This window comes from Aspergillus flavus, chromosome 3 (assembly GCF_009017415.1).
Source record: "Aspergillus flavus chromosome 3, complete sequence".
In the NCBI taxonomy this organism is placed as follows: Eukaryota; Fungi; Ascomycota; class Eurotiomycetes; order Eurotiales; family Aspergillaceae; genus Aspergillus; species Aspergillus flavus.
Window position 1 is genome coordinate 3,381,768 of NC_092407.1, and position 17,660 is coordinate 3,399,427.

The window sequence follows — 17,660 nt, forward strand, 5'->3', positions numbered from 1 at the left end:
ATCTGGAGATTTGTATTTTATTTTTACCCTTTTTACCCACCTGCATCTTGCTCATTCTGGACGTATACTTCGGCTGTCTCGCTCAAATCCGAAATACTACTCACCTTAGTTTTTTCTTTTTCTTTTTTTCTTTCCCATTTGCTGTTATCTTCCAGAACGTTTCCTCTACCGCCCACTATTGATATCGTTATATATCCTACAACCTATCATCTTGAACTCTGGTGAACACGTAGACGGGGGGAAGAAGAAAGAGTCCAGATTTGTCGTGACATTCGTTATCCCACAATTCCTTTTCCTGACGTTTCTGCATAATCAAGCAACGGGGGCCCACGGGTTGGAACCCGTTTGGAGAGTTCTAATTGCTGATCATCTTGGATTGAGAAAGTACCTAAAATCCTTTACTACTCAGATCTGGAAAAGTCGATTTTCCCGTTTCTTCTAGGACATCCTGCACCGGTTGAAGAACGGTAGCCTTTTAGAAGCGGTCTAGCTCGAGAAACCGTCGCATCCCCTGGTGAGCGCAATCTAATCCATCCCCTTTGCCCAGCTTCGGTACAAGGCGACCGTACAGGTCGTCTTCATCTCCCCCCTCTTCTAAATGAATCTGACAATCCCCTGATATCTCCGGAGCTCCTACCATTCCCCTCTTCCTCCTTGTCGTGATCCTGAACCGACCCCAGTACCAAATTCTAGACCCGTATGTGTCTCTGACTCTGGAACAGCTTCGGGCCTTTTAACTTGGCTAGTAATTAGCAAAAGCATGAGGCTTGGGTACTTTTGATCAAGGTCTTTGTATAGTGTATGGGGAGAGGGTGCTTTTTCTTTCGTCCCACGCCTCAAGAATCAGCCCACTGTTTCCCATTCAAATATCGGTCGAGTCCTTTGTCACTCTTTCGGCGAAGTGTCATCTATCCGCGTTGACACCACCACGTCTCGTTTAGACGTACTTCCCTCTTTCTTTTTTAAACGTGATCAGATAGCCTGCCAGGGCTTTTATGCTCTAGCAGCGCTGATGTATGTCTGCGACGCTGGCGGAATATCGAGACTATGCCATTGATTATGCTCAACATGCCAGCTGCAAGCCCGAGGAACATACAAGTACGCTTGTTTACCACACGCATCAGCCACAACTGCAACATCCGAAGCCGCCAGATACTCCTTTCCAGCAAGGAAGCTCGCGCAGCACGGCATTTGAGCACCATCATGCAAACGCGACCGTTCTCCCCACCGCGAATCCCCATGGACTCCACCAACAGGTCGTTCTCACACCGGCCCAGATGCTTTCACGGCAGCTTCCGGTGCAATATACACCCACCAGCTTCGAAATCCCATCGATACAGCGGGGTAAAAAGCGGCACCTGTCCGACACTGAGGGAGAAAGCGATGACGCAAATCATGGGATCAGGCCACAGCTATCGATCCTTCCATCAGAATCATCTGCTGAACCGACCCACCACTCACCCGAGATGCTCTTCTCAGTTCATGGGGATGCTGGGCAACATCATCAGATGCAAGGCCACGACCTTGGACCGCCGGATTCGGTGGCCCTCCCACAACATCACCACCACCATCGTCTTCCCCCACACGCGTCGTTACGCGACTCCCAGCGCCATGGTATGAATATGGAATCATCTCCATTCCCATCTGGCCCGCCAAGTGTGGTAGGTCAGCCTGGGATGCCCGATCCGGCACCCAGGCCACGGGGACCCAAGCTCAAATTTACGCCGGAAGAGGACGCTTTGCTGGTAGAACTGAAGGAGAACAAGAACTTAACATGGAAACAAATCGCCGATTTCTTCCCGGGCCGAACAAGTGGTACATTGCAAGTCCGGTACTGCACCAAGTTGAAGGCTAAGGACGTGGCATGGAGCGATGAAATGGTACGCATTTCAAACTCATATCAGTGCTACAATGGCAGGACAGAGCATACTAACTTTTTGTGGACAGGTCCAACGGCTACAGCGTGCAATTCAGGAGTACGAGAACGACCGCTGGCGTATCATTGCGGGGAAAGTTGGCAATGGCTTCACACCAGCAGCTTGTCGAGAGAGGGCTTCTCAGCTTGAAAACCCTCAATGATAGTTACGAGTGGATGTGTCTCCATTAGCGCCGGCGTACGCTCCCCTAATATCTGCATTGTTACGTCTTAATCATTACCCCTTTCGTTTCTTGGTAGGCTGTAATGGGAATTTGGATGGCCACGGTTTAGCTCTATACCAGACAACTCGGTGTAAGGTAGAAGGATAATGTATGTATCATATCCATTTAGCGATGCCCATCGTGAATAGTAATTTCATTTGTTTATCCAAGTTGCCATACGGTGTTTCCCATCCGAGTATCGAACATTGAGCTCCTCCTGCGTGACATGTAGTCCTTGTGATAGACATCAGATGATGTAGACGCTCGAACCCTAAGCCCTATCAGGCGTCGAATCGGGCAATTGGTGCCCAAGTGGTCAGTCCGGGCAGCCGTAGCAGCTCCGCAACCAATCAACCCGCACTGCTGACTATTCGCCCGACCACGGGCCGAAGCGGCTTCAAACTCACCTCAAACCTCCAAACTCCCTCTGCTCTAAACGTCCTCACCTCCCTCCTCCGCCGTTATAACCCCAATTCACCAGGACAATGTTCCTCCAACGCACAGCCTTCGCCCTCGCGCGGCGCACTCCTGTCAGGGCCGTTGCTGCCCGCCCTTTCTCCTCCTCCGTCATCCGCTGTACGTGAGCCCAATGTCAAATTCAAGACCGCCTCTTGAGAGCCTTCGTCGCAGTCACCACCCTTCCTGTGAACCCATTGGGTCCTGGAAATGGGATATGTCCACATTCAAGGCAATTTTATCGACGCACTAGCTAACATTGAGTCTTTTGTTTGCAGCCAACAAGGCGAAGTACGCTGTTGAGAAGGATGGCAAGATCCTTTCTTTCGAAGGTTGGTAGCCAGACCTGTTGTCATACGATCGTCAAATGCCCGTCTGTAGCCGTATACCCAATCCGTATGCTCATGTGGCTACGGATTATGTCATTGGAGTAGCCCTCCACCGCAGACCTGCCTTCTCTTCGACGTCTTGATAATCACCCACTACGCTATTGCAAACAATGCTGACCGGTGCTATTCCACAACAGAGATCAAGACCGAGGAGGACCTCGTCCCCCCCGGTGCTAAGGCCGGTACCGTCCCCTCCGACATCGAGCAGGCCACTGGTCTCGAGCGTCTTGAACTCGTCGGAAAGATGCAGGGCATTGACATCTTCGACATGAGGCCCCTCGATGCCTCCCGGAAGGGTACGCTCCCTTATGCTTCCTACGAATCTTTCGGTGGTCTACACGCGTGTGCATTCAATTAGGACCACTGCGATGCTATCGACGCGGACGAATCGTGACTGACACGCAATGCCGTACAGGAACTCTCGAGAACCCCATCATCGTCAACGGTGCCGGTGACGAGCAGTACGCTGGTTGCACTGGTTTCCCCGCCGACTCCCACACCGTCAACTGGCTGACCGTAAGTCTTTGTAATGCCATTGAGTGGCGTGTTCTGTACCTCCGCGCGGAACGCTAATGGAATCAATTCAGGTCTCTCGTGACCGCCCCATCGAGCGCTGCGGCGAGTGCGGCAACGTTGTCAAGCTCAACTACGTCGGACCCTTGGAGGATGCCCATGACCGTAAGTCATCTACACTTGCTGAAGCTCTCCAATTCCCCCTGCTCACTCAATCCCTCCAGACGATCACGGCCACGGCCACGGCCACCCCGCTCCCGAGGAGCCCAAGACTTTCGCCGACTACGTCAAGCCTGAGTACTGGTACCGGTAAATATTTGACACAATAATAGCGCAGTCATATTTTCTCCTCACGGGGAAAATAACAGAGGAATTATGAAAAAGAGAGAAGGGGGTGGCTGTATCTTTGTTGAATCCGGCATTTGTCTCTTGTAGAATAGTTGAGTTGAAAGAAGTGATTGGTGTCTAATTGATTATTAGTTTTTTTCCCTTTTGTTGGTCTACTTGGTCTAACAGGGCTAGCTCTAGAATCTTTCCATGGTTATGTGCTAGCGAGACAAAGAGTATAATTGACATGGCTCCTAATCGATATCGGGTGGCATGATGCGGTAAGTCCGGGAAATTTACGTATCTCGATCAGTATCACGTGGCAATATTCCTTTCCTCCGCGCCAATGTCCATGGTTGTATTTTCCGCTTACCCATATCGTTTTTTTACACTGTATATCCGGAACTCGGATAATAAAATAATACTTGTCTCACATGTACGATTGCATTGATGTTGTTAATTTTAAGAATTGGGATTGGCGGAGTGAAAAATAGCCAAGAGAAGTAGAGTAAATGTCACAGGCACTGTACATAGTTTATACTGGGGCTGATAGCCGCCCAGAATGGAGGTTATCTGGGAAAATAAATGATTGTATAATTTTGAGAGGAATGAATGGTAGTATGCTCAGACTGTTGCTTTTGGTGAAACCCATTGAGGATATGACGTTTTTGTCTCTTGGTGTATCCTGTTGGCTCAGGACGAGGCTTATATGAAGCAGGGGATATGCAGGTTTGTATGCATCTTTTTGAGACATGAGTCGAAAGTAATAGGTTGCTTGTAGGTGTTCCGGATATTCTTAAACAGTTACCGACCCAACATGCGCAGCTCGACATACCGTAATGGCGGGTACACGAGGCCAGCCCAGGTAAATCCGACGTAGTTACCCATCTATTCAATATTAGATGTGTTCTTTTGGGTTTGTCAAGGTAGGGGGGAGAGTAATGAATCACTTACATCTGCGCCATATTCACCCACTAGTCTGGAAAGAGGACCAATATACCAGACTTGCGCCATGCACAGGATTGCACCGACCCAACCGACTACGAAAGCGGCAAATGCGGCGACGCCCACAGGTAGCTTGGAGGGGTCATTCCACACATTCCAGTTATACCCAGTACGGAACCGGAAAATGAATCGCTCCTCGAGAATGATAGCGAACCATATTGCGACCCAGTAGCCCATGAGAGCGAGGAAATTGGTGAAGATATCAGAAAGGTTGCTTCGACCAACCAATGCGCAGACGGTGTAGATTATAACGCCGATGGTGTTCCATATAGCTCTCGGGACCTTTTCGGCGTATCGTCCAAGAACCTGGAAGTCAACACCGGCGGAGTAGGTCGGTGGGATGGTATTTGCAATGAGTCCTAGCGCAACAACCACCGAGCAGAACTTGCCGAACCCATGAAGAGGCCCGAATCCTTCGACGATAAGTGCTCCTGCACCCCTAGAGTATGCTGCGCCGTACTCTGGATGACTTGAGATACCAGATGCAAGTCCGATTCCGACAAGAAACGCCATAGTGAATGATACAATAAGGCCTACCAATGAAAGTGAGAAGAGTGTCACTCGTGATGTTCTCTCAGGGTAATAAACGAAGAAGTCGGCCGCCAACGGGGCATAGGTGATGGCAGCACTGAGACAGATAGAAAAAAACGACAACCTAATGACATGGGTTCGCATTAGTCATGGCCACAGCAGCATAGCAAAAGTCACGGAAGCGTACCGATTCCCAGCGAGCGTGCGAGGATCCCCAGATGAAGGCGTGGACAGATCAAACTTCGATGAGGACACAGCGTAGAGTATAGAGACTACGATAATCTGGGGAAGGAACGCGAAGCTTGACGCAGTCAGTGCCTGACTAAACTTATTAAAGGCATCCAAACCCACCGTTCGTAGTAATGGAAGACCTGATAGCCGAACGTGGCTATCACCCAACAACTGACCGCGATGATCACGATGCCTACCATTGGATCAACACCTGTAATCGAAATTCTCAGTACCATGACAACCTACCGACAGCTACCGACATGTTCCCATTTGGTGACACGGCAGATAAGATCTGCCCGCATACTACGCAATCAATTAAAGAGTACCCAAGCATTTGGATCAGATTCAGGATGACGACAATCTTGCTCGGCCACCACCCCATCGTATAGCGTCCGAATGCCTATTATCATGTTAGCATACAGCAAATAGTCGGCTTAGCTTATAAAAGCCCACCATAGTCCGGACGCCTGAGACTGGCCCCCATGTGGCCATCCACGAGGCAACTAATGCGCCAACCAAAGCACCCAGAACCGAACAGAGTGCCGAATCCAGAAAGCTCAAGCCATATACAACGGGCCCCAGCATTCCTAGGGTGATGTTGTTGGCCGCCAAATTAATTGAGACCCAGAGTAAGAACGCTTGCAGGTACGAGACCCAAGTCAACTTTTTCATCCGTTCATGTTGCTGCACCCTTTCGATACCACGGGCTTCCAGGTTGTATTCGATCAGTTGGTTTTCAAACCTCCTGACATATGCAGCAATGCGTGGCGATAAGAAAGGGCCGTCCGCCGCATCACGACCCTCTCCATCATACTCTGCAGTATGGGACGGGTGGTCAGTGAAGGGAGTCTTTGACGGTTCTTTTTCAGAGTTTACCCCTAGGGTAGACAGAGGAGGTTCCGAGGACATGCTGTTACTATCCAGTTAGTATCAGCTCATGAAGAAACTGAGGGCTAAAAAAGCGCGCATGAGTCCTTTCGCTGGAATTATCCAGATCAAGTTCAACCGTATATTCTCAGAACGACAACTGCTGCCACATCATCTGTACCCAGGTTCGGAGACAACAAGCCAAGAAACACGCGAGTCATGGCCGGGCATATTGCATCAGATCTCTGTGTCACAGCGTTGCCGAACACCGGTCATCATGCAGGCGTATTACCTAGATACCTTGATCGACAGACAAAACCACGCTACTTGTCTTCATGATAGCCATCCCTTGCATAGAGATCCTGTGAGAAGACGGGAGAGTTGTACTCGTAACAATTGCTTTCTGTTTCCCCACGACTTGGGTAAATCGGTTATTGCAACTATGACTTGAAAACTCAAAAAGTTAGCCAATCGAATTCTCCACTGTATTGAATGGAAATCTTTTCCTTGAAAAGGTATGATGGGGTTCACCTAGGTAGTATATAGAAGAGCCCGTTGTGACACGCAGAAAGCTTGTCGGCGTAGTGAAAGCTTCGCGAACAATGGTCAAGAAGTGGCAAAGGGAATGTCAACTTTTTTATTTTGAGAGGGAGGAAAGATTCCCACTGTCTTGCCGCGGGGAAGTCGTTCGGTTCTCCGCTCCGATAGCGGATTCCGCCAATGATAAGCTACCACCATTTGTTGACGTACCTTTGAATCATGGGGATTTCAACATACATAAAATGACATCGGCGCGGAACTTATGGGGCTGTGCGCATCAATTTATTCCAGTTGCTATTGCAGAGATCAATCGCCGACTACATATGGGCTAGGCTGAACATCTACAGTTGTTAGATAAGACGACACATTGGTAGAGTCACTGATGGGTCGGTCTATTTGCGCCTCTTCAAGGCTTGGATATGACGCAGGTTCATTGCATTGGTTTAGAGGACTATCATGGATTGTGAATCAAGTTATAAACGACAAGTGGGGTATTCCAAGTGTAAAGGAAGAGAAGAGTAGAACAAAGCGAAAGGACAGCAAGGCCAACTCCAAGCACTTCGCCAAATATTGTGCAAATTGTTGTCAAATAGAAGATAAAAAGATAAAAGAGCATGCATTGCCGTTGCGCGAATTCAGTTCCCTAGCAACCTGAACAAACGTTCCAGATATCTCATGCACTGATAATCATGTCTTCGTCAAATCCCGCCGAACGTCTAGAGGTCCTTAAAGTGCTCTTTCGCATACTGTTCACACGCCTGCATCCATGTCAAGAATTGGACCCAGATTAGGATCTCTGGTGCTCACCTTTGCCGGTTTTCCAACTTTTTGCCCGATAACTTTCCACTTGCTCGCCTCATATTCTTTGATTGCCTCGCGGAGTGCTATGGACTGCATGCTGTCAGACGCAGTATGATAAAAGAGATCTTCCTCGAAGCGCCAAATTTTACCTCATCTTCATCGAACTCGGCATAGTGCATATCCTAATTTGGACTATCAGTCATTGGAAAATAACGCAATCCAGGATAATGGCTGAAACGCTACCTTATACCAGTGCTTCTTAACACTCCCTTCGGTTCGAAAAGGAAATGTCTATGAGTTCCGATTAGCAACATAACTGGGACCATGGATCAGAACCGACAGCAGCCTACCTTAGCAATCTCACTCCAGCTGCGACCAGCATCGCGCATTGTCTTTAGTCGCTGCTCTTCCTCCGCAGTCCACGGAGTGTTGGTCCTTCCCTTTTTCCTGGGGGGAGCTTCTGGCACTCCTGGCCCAGGTTCAAGCGCGGCCTCGCCCGCAGCGGCGGTAGTCCCAGATGTTGACATGGTTGTCGCAGTGCTTATCTGGGGCGAAGCACGGCGCTTTTTGGGGTTGGGGGGAGAAAGCTGAGATTGGGGCATAGGAATGCCCTCGTATGAAGGCACTCTTTGAAATGGGTTGACTTGCTGCGGAGCTAACAGATGAGATGGCGCGCTGGTCGATGGAGATGCCTTGACTCGTTTGGAGTTTGGAGGGGCTCTAGTTGAGTGTCAGGGAAGAAGAAACAGGAGGTGAGATAGTGAATCGCGTTAAGGAATAGTGAACAGGGCCTCGGATGAAACAGTAATGACACAATATAAGTATATCAATCGAACGAGTAATAATCATCAACGAACGGGTAAACTCAAGACCATTCACTCTGCAAGTCACATGTGATGGACCGAAGAACACAAAAAGTAAAAAAGCACATGACACGAGGACTATATATACGGACGAAGAAGGCAAGGGCTGGCAAAAGTCATTGTTGCGCCGCACTGTCGAAGCCTCTATTCCCCCGGGAAGGGAAGGACGAGGAGGAACCAACTTACGACATGGTGGACGATGCGCTGTATTCCCAATCACGCTGCGTCGATTCATCTGTAAATACACATGCTTAAGAGATTAGCAATCCGCTACTCCAGGGTAAATTGGCCTATCCAGTCCAGGGAAAGCAGCTCTTGGTTACACCAAAAAAACAATGACGATGACACGGGCGCATCCCACGGTGTGGCAGTAGCGCTGCAGGATGTCAACCACGTACGGCACGCACAGGAATGTGAAAGTGGTTGAGGAGATTACGTGCATATAAAGGCTCGGTGAGGTTGATGCTTGTACAGTATAGATGTGGGTGTTAATCGGGAAGGAAATGATAAGATATCAAACTAAACAGCGGGACCCAATGTGCAGAAAGTTGAAGGAGAATGAAATCGGGAACGCAGAATAATAACGAAGAGAAGGAGAAATCAAATATAAACAGGTTTAGGCACAATAATTGGAAGACTTTTCTGGCATAGGAAGAGCTAGAGGTGGAGGAGTAGCAGTATGGGAATACAAAGGCTGGCAATAGTACGATAGAGGAGGAGTACTGAACGAGCGACAAGATGATCCGGTCAGAAGAAAAGAGTGGAGAAGATCAATAGGCAGCATACGTACTGGTCAGAGTTCATGGCTGAGGAAGGACTCCTGTTCCTCAAGGATTCGTATCAAATCAAATAGAAGGTAACAAAGAGGTGAAGTTACATGGAAAAGAGAAATAAATGACACACAGGAGAGAGAGTATGAACGAGTGAGAAAAAGAAAAGGTGAAGAGTGAGCTGAGAGGAGAATACTTTACTTGTACAGTAAAGTTCCTGTACAGTTACAGCTGAGGGGAAATCAAATTAATTCTGTACTAGAGAAAATCACCCAATCCCGATGTCTCCGAGCTTTTGCTTGCTTTTTATAATAAATCATAATAATTATTCTTTTGTTTTCTTCTTCCTTTATCCCCCGTATTTAATCCATTCTGCAGGTAACCCCCGATTATAACATACTGTACTTGACAAAATAAAAAGGCATTATAAAGAATCCTTCTACTGAGGTCTGATCCTAACGATTTTCTTCAAACTAAAATGTCAAGATACCGGAAACGGCATATATACTACAAACTTCAGAACTTCCAAGTTCCTGTAGTAGCAAACTTACTGTAACCCTCCGGTGATTGTGCTATGATCGAGACTTCATGACTTAGCTCAATTTACCAGCCACCAAAGCCCTCCATGTCAAACATTAGGTCTAGGCGAATATCTTGGTGACAAACCAGCGTTGTTGGACACCCAACGGGGTAATCAACAGGTATCAGTCTAGACAAAACTGTTGTCGGTCCATAGAGCTCCATTTCAACCCTGGTCTTTCTTTCCGGGCTAACCTGACAATGCTGCAGTTGTCCAGTTGGGGCCAAGCAGTCTGACATGACCTGTTGTGAGGGGCTTTCTATCCAGTGTGCTCTGGCCACCACTAACTACTATAGGGCGACATTGATCCGTCTTACTTGGCAGGCAACAAAAAAAAAAAAAAAAAAGAAGGGAGAAGCAAATGGGTCTGCTTATGGATAAGAATCAGGTTTGTCCTTTTTTGAGTTCCATCATTTTACGATTTTTGTACTCGAAATTAACTATGGGAAGTGGGGTAACGCTCAACCATTAATCAGTTAAGTATAGTTAATTGGTACCTGTGTGTCAACATGACATCTGCACCGTTAGATCAGTTCATAATGCAAGTTTCTATTGTGCTTATTATTGTTGTTCTTATTATCATTTTTCTGGGTCCTCTTGTAAGAAACAATATATAAATAGAAGGAGGTAGCCGTTGTTGTGTACATATAGTCATAATCGGGTTCGTGCATAGATCATCTATATAAAGAGACGGAGAGAGTAGGGCAGAAGGGGCGCGTGATCTTTCTTTAGCATCAACTCGACTCATTCCTTGGATTGATATCATTCCATCGCTACTTTAGTAGACTTCTCACGGGAGGAACAGACTCTGCTGATTGTGGATGCTATTCGAATCCTCGAGTCCAACAGCTCTTTCTACCCTCTAATCTGTACCATCTTTGAGTTAGTGAGATATCGTAGTGCTTTGTCATATACAGCATAGTAGCAGCACATACACTGCTTAATTTCTAGCATGCGATCAGAGGGCGGATTGACGTCATCACTGATAAGGATTGCTCACGTGATGTACACGCGGCCCCGGATTCGGGGTGGATCCCCGTGCTGAATGAGCTCAGCTCCCGTGCCTTCTGTGCTCTGGAGATACCGAGATACATGACACATCTGTAGGACAGAATCTCCCCGTGTCCTCTACGTGTTGACCGCCCTTTCTCCTACCATCTGCTCCCTCCTAGCACGGTTTCCCTTTGGCCACGTTGTCACTTTATTGGACTCTGGCTGTGGTCGCACATTCCAATCTGCGTTTGCGAAGCAGCAATTGTACAACACTATACGAAGCTTTCGAGTACTATCCTGATAGCTTCGAGAAGGACGGGTGATAGCGAGGCAGTAGATCTCTTATCAGCACTCGAACTGTCTTGATGGCTATTGCTTGGATGGTGTCGTGATTCGTGAACATTGAACTCCTACTTACAAGTCATATTCTTGAGAGACCCTGCGTTGGCTGATTTGGATATCACAATACAATGGACCCGAAGTGGAACATTTTTCGCCTAATAGGCGACCTCGCCCATATCTCTTCAAAAGGCATCCTGCTGTGGGCTATCCATCGCAACAAGAGCGCGGAAGGTCTGTACGCCGTCCCTAGTTTTTGATAGGCATTATTCTCACCTGCTGCTTCTCATTACAGGTGTTTCGCTTCTTACCCAGGTGCTATATATGTTGGTTTTTCTCAGTCGTTATCTCGAATTATTTATAGGGAGAGGATGGGGGACCTTTTATCTAGTGTTTTTTAAGCTCTTTTACATCTTCTCTTCGGCATATATCATCTTCTTGATGATGAAGGTATACCCCCGGACACGGGAACGGGAGAGGGCATGGAAATTAGCTCTAGGCTCTGCTGCGGTGTCTTTAGTGTCAGCACCGATCTTGATGCTAATATTCAGACATCCTTGGCCACAGAGATGGTTTACGGAGGTGAGTTAAACTAGGGATACATTATTTGTTGGAGACCAAACTAACGGGGCGGGGCCTGCGCTATATAGATTTGGTGGACATTCTCGATCGTCCTGGAATCCGTTTGCGTGCTACCTCAATTACTACTCCTCCGCCAGACCACCGTCCCCACTGTCATCGACTCCTATTATCTCCTTACATTAGGTTCCTACCGGGCATTTTACATTCTAAATTGGCTGTATAGGGGATTTGCTTCTCATCACTGGGACCCCATTTCGGATATTTTTGGCATCGTCCAGACCGCGTTCTACATTGACTTCGCTTGGGTCTACTATACGCGACAGCGCGTAAAACTCCGCAATGGTGGCGTTGTAGACTCCGAGGATTTCCGGAACAGCTGGCTGGTCAACAAAGTGTTGAGTTTCAGGCAGCGACGGAGCGTCGATGAAGAACAGCACCTCCATGATGAAGGAGCAGAAGCCGAACATGGGGCTGATGGTGAACGGCCGAGAAACAACCGCTGGGGCGCTCGAGGGATTTCTATCTCAGCAGATGACACATTAAACGAGACTCGCAACCCCAAACCCAGCAGCGCAGGTGACGACCGGCTGGAGGGATTCCTGGAGGACGAAGAGGACACTTGGGAAGAGCACGCAAACCAGCAAACACAGCACAAGCATTCTCCTGATGCGACAGGCAATCAAAAGTGATCAATGAAATGCTGACGGAGGCAGGGATTCTGCTTATAGAAGGCTTTTTGCTGCAGGTTTGACATGTGTGCTTGGATTTCTGTGTTTATTTTGGGGCTTGTGCCATCATGATTCCGACTTTTACAATCAAGTAAAATGACATCGATTTTTGATGCAGTAGCGATCGACTAATATGCGATGTGACTGAAATTGGAACGATGGATACTATTTTTGGAATGAAATCAGCCCTGCCAGGGCCTTGAGGACCCTGATTTGATATAATTTTAAACGATAATCTGCATTGTCCGGGAAGGGGAAAGATGAGAAGGGGCGGAGTTTAAGAGAGAGAGAGAAGTAATTGGAGAAATTTCAAGGAAATCAAAGAAAATAAAATAAAAAATAGTAATAGCACATAAGAACATCACCTAAAGTAAGTCTATCCTTCCATGAAAGAAGAATGAATGAAAAAAGAACGTGGAGCCGTTGTTTCAAGACTTGCTCTGAGCCATGGCTGCGCCATTTCATAGCCACGGACCCCATATCAAGGCCGTTGAGACTACATCCATGTTCGGTAAACAAAGAGAGGGGGCCAAGTTGAAGTTAGAAGGACAAAACTGCCTGATCAGCGTTCGGAAGTCGGCTTTGGGGGTGGGAAATAGGTTCGCGAATCCTTGTCTTATACTGTTGTTTAGTAAGGAAGTACCGAGGGCAGCGTGCAAACTGGTAGCTATAGGCAGATGGGCTGATGTTAATTTGAAATTCTTTTTAATTAGCCTTCCCCTTCCAGTTTTAGCCCCAATCCTGTGACATCACGTGCAAGCCCCTTCCCGTCAACCATGGAGATGCAATCATTGCCATGTCTTTCGTCTGTATGGATGGTGGTGAGGGGTCGACCAGAAAATTACACGACTATCAGCCTCAATATGCTGTGCTTGGGGGGCCGGAGGGGGGCGGGGGAGAAATGGTGTCTTCTTCATGATCATGGCGAGACAAATTTCCCGTGATTGATCTGTTTAAGCGCTTGTGCCATCCCGACTCCCGAGATCCACTGCTGACGGTCTGGAAATGAGGGCTCAAAGCCAATCTTTCATCTCATCTGGCGTCTAACCATTTGATATCGGCGGAGACACGTGGCACTGGTTGGATCATTTGGATGCACACGACCGGGAGGATTCTTGAGGATTACTACCTTATGTCTGAGAATCTGGATCACTAACTTTGCTAGACTCAGCTCTTGAAAGAGTTGAAATGTCATCGTGGTGGTCAGAGCAATATCCCCAGTCCTGTCAATCCCGCTAATTTTGACTAGTTCGTTCCTAATCCACCGGGGATTTGCAGCCGCAGCAACGAAGCAGCGCTTAATGACCCGCTTTGGTTCTTCGAGCAGCCCATCCACGAAGCTTTGCCCGCTCTGGTGATGGAACTGGACCCTATGGGGGTATTCGGGTCTTAGTCGATGGAGCAAATGTTTCTATGTGTCTTGTGCCTCTCTATTCCATGGACTCACTCGTTCCGGACTTGGTCTAGGTAAGGAATCCTAGTTGATGACCCTATTATTGTTGGGGCTACACACTAGTAGCTTATCTATCAACTTCTCCGGCCCTTTAGGCCTCCCCACTCGTGTAGTGACTAGAAGTCATAGAAAGGCGTTCGCTTGCATTGTGTCCGGGAAATTTGGTTTGGTTTATTTTTATTTTTTCGACGTATTATTTTTATTTGATTTGATTTTATTTTTTTTTTTTTTGTTCCTTCCAAATGACACCTCCCTTTCAATTGAACCTGGCAAAGTCTGTTTATTATAATTATTATTACTTGTATTTTCTTGTCAGATCCAGCGCTAATTTCCCCCCGACCGTCCTTCTAATTCTAGGATACGGCGGCCCGCTAAGCACCGATCCTATTCCTTTGCCATGATGTCCAACCCATGGTTTCCACCCCTGGAGATCCAGAGCACTGGGACTATGATCGCAGGTGCTGCCTTGCCATCGAACAGCCATGTGGGCCTTTGAAATGCAAAGTCTGCGCCCCCGAAAGTTTGGGGGCTGGAATTCTTCTCCCCATGTTATGTCAAAGGATGAGCCATGGCTTTTCCTAAGACGCCAATGTTTTCTATCGGGATAAGTTGGCGCTTAAATGCGGGCTCATCGTCAAGTTTACACCTCTGGTTAAGAGCGACTTAGAGCGGCACAGCGTGGTCGGCGGTATCTACACATCTCTTGGAGCTCTCTAGACCTGTTGACAGGGAAGAAAAATCCATTCAAGAATTCTAGCCTGCCTCGCAAGGCATTCCCCCCTCTATCGTCGTGCTTTACTAAGGATATGAACCTGCATAACACTATCATTATCACTTTGTTTCTTCTATTTATTTAATGCAGCAGTCTCTCCTCAGTCGTGGCTTCAGTGTTGCGAAGGACGTTAAATTTCATTGGCTTTCCCAAAAGGAACTACTGCTTATATACTACCGCCTCCGGCCCCAATAAATACGTTCATTTCACACCTTTGCCGCTGTGGTTGTTGCTCCTGTCGTTGTCTCATCAAACGTTTGATCCTCCCGCTGCTACATATTGTTGATTCTCCTATCGGCTTGCTCCATGTTTCCTCGGACTCCAGGCGACTATACCGGGCCAACGCCGTATGGATCAGGCGGTCCTCACCCTGAAGAAGGAATGGATAACTTCTATGAGACGTACCAAGCTCCATATCCCGGAGTAGAAGCTGTACGTGAAACCTGCTGTCTACGCAGAGACGTCATATACTGACAAGCTCCGGCGCTCCACAGTCCCCCTATGGAGGCATCAACCACCCTTACAGTACCACGGCAGCTTTCCCTTCCAATACCATATTAACACCAATCAGTCTTCCCGACAGCTCCTTTGTTCATGCCCGACCTAGCCCTGTTCTCAGTCATCATTCCCAAGAATATGCATACTGCATGGCTGAATCTGTCCCCTCACATGGACTGGGAATAACCGCGCCCTTTCCAAATGATTTCCCGCGAACTGTAACCGCTGGTCTAGGCCCTGTTCCCGACCCAGATTATGTCTTCAGTGGAGCCGCCCTGTCACCTCCACCACCCCCCGTTAAGCGGACTCGGCGAAGTCCTAAACCAACGGCGGCAGCTCGCGAAGGGCCGGTCACCATACTGCCTCATCCGGAAGGTCTCCAACGATTAGAGCAGGAACGCCGGCGAGAGCAAGTTGATCCTCATTCACACCAACGACCTCGGGCGCCCGGCCGAGGGCGACGAGACCCGCAAGCTGAGGAAGAGGATGTATTTGTTGAACGGTTACGGGAACAGAACCTGGCATGGAAACACATCCGGGAGATGTTCCGGGAGAAGTTCAACAAGGACGCATCGGAGGCCCGCCTACAGATGCGGATGCTGCGCAGGCGCAAAGACCGCTCGGCTCGATGGGAAGAGAGCGATGTGAGTACGTACATCAAACCTACCTTCTCATCTTGGCCAGCTGCTAATCACCAGGTTGCCTAGATCCGGTTACTCATAAGGGCTAGAGATTACTGGGAGAGGGAAAAGTATAATTTAATAGCAGAAAAGGTGAGGCCTCATACGCGGACAGCGAGTAGCATTGGTAACCTTCCGCTAATTCTTAAGGCATTAGATGCATGAGCTAGGGGCGAAGAAACCTTACACAGCACGACAATGCGAAGCACAACTACGGTATCTAGATTCACGTCGAGAAGGTGACACCTCGCTGTCACGAATAGTGGAAGCACGAAAACGAGCTCCGATGAAATCCCCTCGAGGGATTGCCCGCGTGACGACTACCTAGTTTTTCGAAGTCCTCCTTTGCCAATTCTTTATTCTTTTTTTTCTACGATAGCTCTTTTTTCTTAGATCCCATGTGCCCCCTGATCTGCGTGGGTTTACTAGCAAGGACGGAGTTTTGATAACGAGATTATTGCATGACCAGCTAGCGTTTTTTGATGCCTTCTGTTCCATTTCTTTATTTTTTTTATTACAAATCTTTTTCTTCAAATCCTTGAGCTGTTAGCCCCGATACCTTGTCTCAGATACAGGAGATATACCCTGATTGAACCACCAAATGAAAAGCGTCACCATTCCAAGAATCTCCAGGAAAGCTAAAAAAATAAAACTCCCCCAGTAATCTGGTAATCGTAATCAACCGACTGAAAGAACAGACCCACCCTGACAAAGAGAAGCCAGGATTCCAAATCAAAAACGTTACACTTACTCTAAACCCGATCCCTCCAATGCACAGCTCCAGTCCGATCCTCGGCGTGGCCAAACAGCTGAACCATGCAGTAAACGAAGGGAAAAGAACAAAGAAACAAAAAAGAAAACGAGACCCACCGTCCAATTCAACAGTTCAACCGTTAAAGTTTAAGACAAGAAAAAAGCAAAGAAAAAAGAAGAGAAAAGAAAAAGAAAAACAAATAAGATAAACGAAATTAAAAAACTGACCCCGGTATGTACCTCGCTTAGACCGATCTTCAGTCGTTCCAAGAACTTTTCCTTTTCCTTTTCTTTTGTTCTTTGATCCTTCTTCCCCACCAACATTAGCCGCCGTTCTAAGACAAAGAGGCTTAAATGGATACCAGTCGAGAGCCGCCGGACGAGGATCCTTTGCATTAGACTAGGCGGATAGATAGATTAGGGAATGTTTAAATTGGTTATAAACCCAGGTTCGTATAGTTGGTGTGACATTGGCAGGGGATGCATGTATGTCTGTGTGGAAGGTGGAGGGGGGGGATTTATTCGTGGAATCCACTCCGTATATTCGTAGAAAAAGAGAAAGGCATGACTCGGTGCGGCTGAACTGCCTATGTCTCAGTCCTGACTCGTGCCTTGCAGCCTGACTATCGACTAGGATAGATGGTCCTGAATAGAATTACCATTGCCTAGGGTGAGGATGCTAAGATTGCGTCTGCCGAGCTAGCCCTCCATCCACCATCCTGCACCTGCCGCTTCCGGTATGCGCACACATCATGGATGTCTCGATGATGTCTCAGCCGGAGAGCGTTGAATTTGTTACTTCACTAGTCCCGATTGACGTTAAATGAAGGGATCATATAAGGTCAGGATA

At 47.8% G+C, this 17,660-nt stretch overlaps 6 protein-coding genes across 6 annotated transcripts; 4 read left to right on the top strand and 2 right to left on the bottom strand.

Annotated features, from left to right (window-relative positions):
* The first annotated feature begins 50 nt into the window (after window positions 1–50).
* F9C07_2152188 (Myb-like transcription factor) lies at window positions 51–2,316 on the top strand. Its single transcript, XM_041291150.2, has 3 exons — window positions 51–514; window positions 723–1,880; window positions 1,948–2,316. The coding sequence occupies exons 2-3, from the start codon at window positions 1,017–1,019 to the stop codon at window positions 2,077–2,079; spliced, it is 996 nt and encodes a 331-aa protein (XP_041144920.1). The 5' UTR covers window positions 51–514; window positions 723–1,016; the 3' UTR covers window positions 2,080–2,316.
* A 587-nt stretch (window positions 2,317–2,903) lies between these two features.
* On the top strand, window positions 2,904–3,826 carry F9C07_7182 (putative cytochrome c subunit VB; the record flags this gene model as incomplete). Its single annotated transcript, XM_071511585.1, has 4 exons — window positions 2,904–2,957; window positions 3,124–3,280; window positions 3,400–3,500; window positions 3,572–3,826. The coding sequence occupies 4 exons, from the start codon at window positions 2,904–2,906 to the stop codon at window positions 3,824–3,826; spliced, it is 567 nt and encodes a 188-aa protein (XP_071365151.1).
* A 215-nt stretch (window positions 3,827–4,041) lies between these two features.
* F9C07_2282288 (uncharacterized protein) lies at window positions 4,042–7,136 on the bottom strand. The gene is made up of 7 exons (XM_041291162.2): window positions 6,990–7,136; window positions 6,045–6,904; window positions 5,838–5,991; window positions 5,712–5,784; window positions 5,548–5,661; window positions 4,779–5,484; window positions 4,042–4,712 (listed from the first exon to the last, which is right to left on the bottom strand). The coding sequence occupies exons 2-7, from the start codon at window positions 6,498–6,500 to the stop codon at window positions 4,629–4,631; spliced, it is 1,587 nt and encodes a 528-aa protein (XP_041144922.1). The 5' UTR covers window positions 6,501–6,904; window positions 6,990–7,136; the 3' UTR covers window positions 4,042–4,628.
* F9C07_2282289 (uncharacterized protein) lies at window positions 7,137–10,420 on the bottom strand. The gene is made up of 7 exons (XM_071510551.1): window positions 9,453–10,420; window positions 9,287–9,384; window positions 8,849–8,897; window positions 8,150–8,519; window positions 8,043–8,090; window positions 7,949–7,981; window positions 7,137–7,889 (listed from the first exon to the last, which is right to left on the bottom strand). The coding sequence occupies exons 1-7, from the start codon at window positions 9,464–9,466 to the stop codon at window positions 7,749–7,751; spliced, it is 753 nt and encodes a 250-aa protein (XP_071365152.1). The 5' UTR covers window positions 9,467–10,420; the 3' UTR covers window positions 7,137–7,748.
* Window positions 10,421–11,127: 707 nt separating this feature from the next.
* F9C07_1440175 (ER lumen protein retaining receptor-domain-containing protein) lies at window positions 11,128–12,858 on the top strand. The gene is made up of 3 exons (XM_071508097.1): window positions 11,128–11,578; window positions 11,640–11,926; window positions 11,995–12,858. Exons 1-3 carry the CDS (start codon window positions 11,476–11,478, stop codon window positions 12,613–12,615), a joined length of 1,011 nt encoding a protein of 336 aa, XP_071365153.1. The 5' UTR covers window positions 11,128–11,475; the 3' UTR covers window positions 12,616–12,858.
* A 1,630-nt stretch (window positions 12,859–14,488) lies between these two features.
* F9C07_1441725 (uncharacterized protein) lies at window positions 14,489–16,606 on the top strand. The gene is made up of 4 exons (XM_041291152.2): window positions 14,489–15,311; window positions 15,374–16,021; window positions 16,085–16,150; window positions 16,215–16,606. Exons 1-4 carry the CDS (start codon window positions 15,186–15,188, stop codon window positions 16,383–16,385), a joined length of 1,011 nt encoding a protein of 336 aa, XP_041144925.2. The 5' UTR covers window positions 14,489–15,185; the 3' UTR covers window positions 16,386–16,606.
* Window positions 16,607–17,660: the final 1,054 nt, after the last annotated feature.